This window comes from Mandrillus leucophaeus, unplaced genomic scaffold (assembly GCF_000951045.1).
Source record: "Mandrillus leucophaeus isolate KB7577 unplaced genomic scaffold, Mleu.le_1.0 Scaffold159, whole genome shotgun sequence".
NCBI lineage: Eukaryota > Metazoa > Chordata > Mammalia > Primates > Cercopithecidae > Mandrillus > Mandrillus leucophaeus.
The window spans coordinates 1,388,993-1,390,259 of record NW_012101576.1 but is presented as its reverse complement, the minus strand read 5'-3'; the positions used below and the strand labels follow the sequence as shown (position 1 = coordinate 1,390,259).

The 1,267-nt window shown below is 53.4% G+C and overlaps 1 protein-coding gene across 2 annotated transcripts in view; it reads right to left on the bottom strand.

The window, feature by feature from the left end:
- RD3 (retinal degeneration 3) overlaps positions 1-1,267 on the bottom strand; it is a 20,063-nt gene that overhangs the window by 4,103 nt on the left and 14,693 nt on the right. The window contains exon 2 of one of the 2 annotated variants that reach the window (XM_011975793.1): positions 612-921. In XM_011975793.1, the coding sequence (XP_011831183.1) occupies positions 612-907 (296 nt within the window). In that variant the 5' untranslated portion in view covers positions 908-921. The remainder of the gene's footprint in view (positions 1-611; positions 922-1,267) is intronic. The other variant, XM_011975794.1, reaches the window with a different exon arrangement.

Below are 1,267 nucleotides of genomic sequence, written 5' to 3'. Positions count from 1 at the left end.
ACACACACTCTCACACACACTCATACACACACTCACACACACTCTCACACACTCACACACACTCACACACACTCACACACACACACTCACACACTCTCACACACACTCTCTCACACACTCTCACACACACTCACACACACACTCTCACACACTCTCACACACACTCATACACACTCATCTGTGGGCAGACTAGCATGAAAGCTAACATAAGCTAGGATAATTAAGAATCTGATTTTGGAGAAATGTCTGGGAAAACTTCTCCAAGAAGGTAATATTGAAGGTAAACTGAAGAAAGAAAAGAAGCCAGGTAAGTTAAAATCCAGGACAATAATAATCTGGGCAAGGAGAAGAGAAAACTCAAGGGTATTGTGTTCTCTTGAATCAAAACTCACACGCCTCCAGGAGCTGCCTCCTGCCTCCTGCTGGACCCCCAACCCTAGCCCAGCGTTTCATGGTCTCTTTCAGATTCCTTTTCCCCTCTTGCTCCTTCTAACAGATAACTAGGTCATCCAGGCTCCCTGGCTCTAGTCCTGGTGGCTTCAGGCCCCTGCCACTGCAGCCACCTTTCCTGGAGCCTGCAGCCCAGCAGGGATCCCCATCCCAGTGCTCACCTGAGGATGGCAGGCCCACAATAGGATGGGTGGATCTTAACGCAGACATCCTCCAGCTGCAGCCGCTCACTGGGGCTGAGGTCATAGGTGGGCCGGGGTGTGCTGGCCAGCCAGCTGTAGTCCACACCGGTGCAGACCTTCCTGACGGCAGTGCTGCGCTCCCGCTGCTGCCTCTCAGCCTCTCGCATCTGCCCCGTCAGCTCCATCATAAGTGTCTCCAGCACCATCTCAGCAGGGCTCCTGGAGGACAGTCGGGATGGGGCCTCGTTCCACCGAAGCCATGAGATGAGAGACATAGCCCCTGGCCCTGCTGAGACAGGACAGGTGTGCATCTTTCCCGGGCCCCTCTGTTAGTTAGGGTGGAGAACCTGGGAACCCAAGGGGGAGAGAAGAGAGCTGGGACCCAGGGGAGAAGACCTGCTCCACCCTAACAGCTGAGTGGCCTCAAGTAGGTGGCTTAATTTCCCTGAGCAATCATTTCTAATTCTGTAAGACAAGATAGGGCTGTTGTGCTGGGCGTGGTGGCTCACGCCTATAATCCCAGCACTTTGGGAGGCTGAGGCCGGCAGATCACGAGATCAGGAGATCAAGACCATCCTGGCTAACACAGTGAACCCCATCTCTACTAAAAATACAAAAAATTAGCCGGGCGTGGT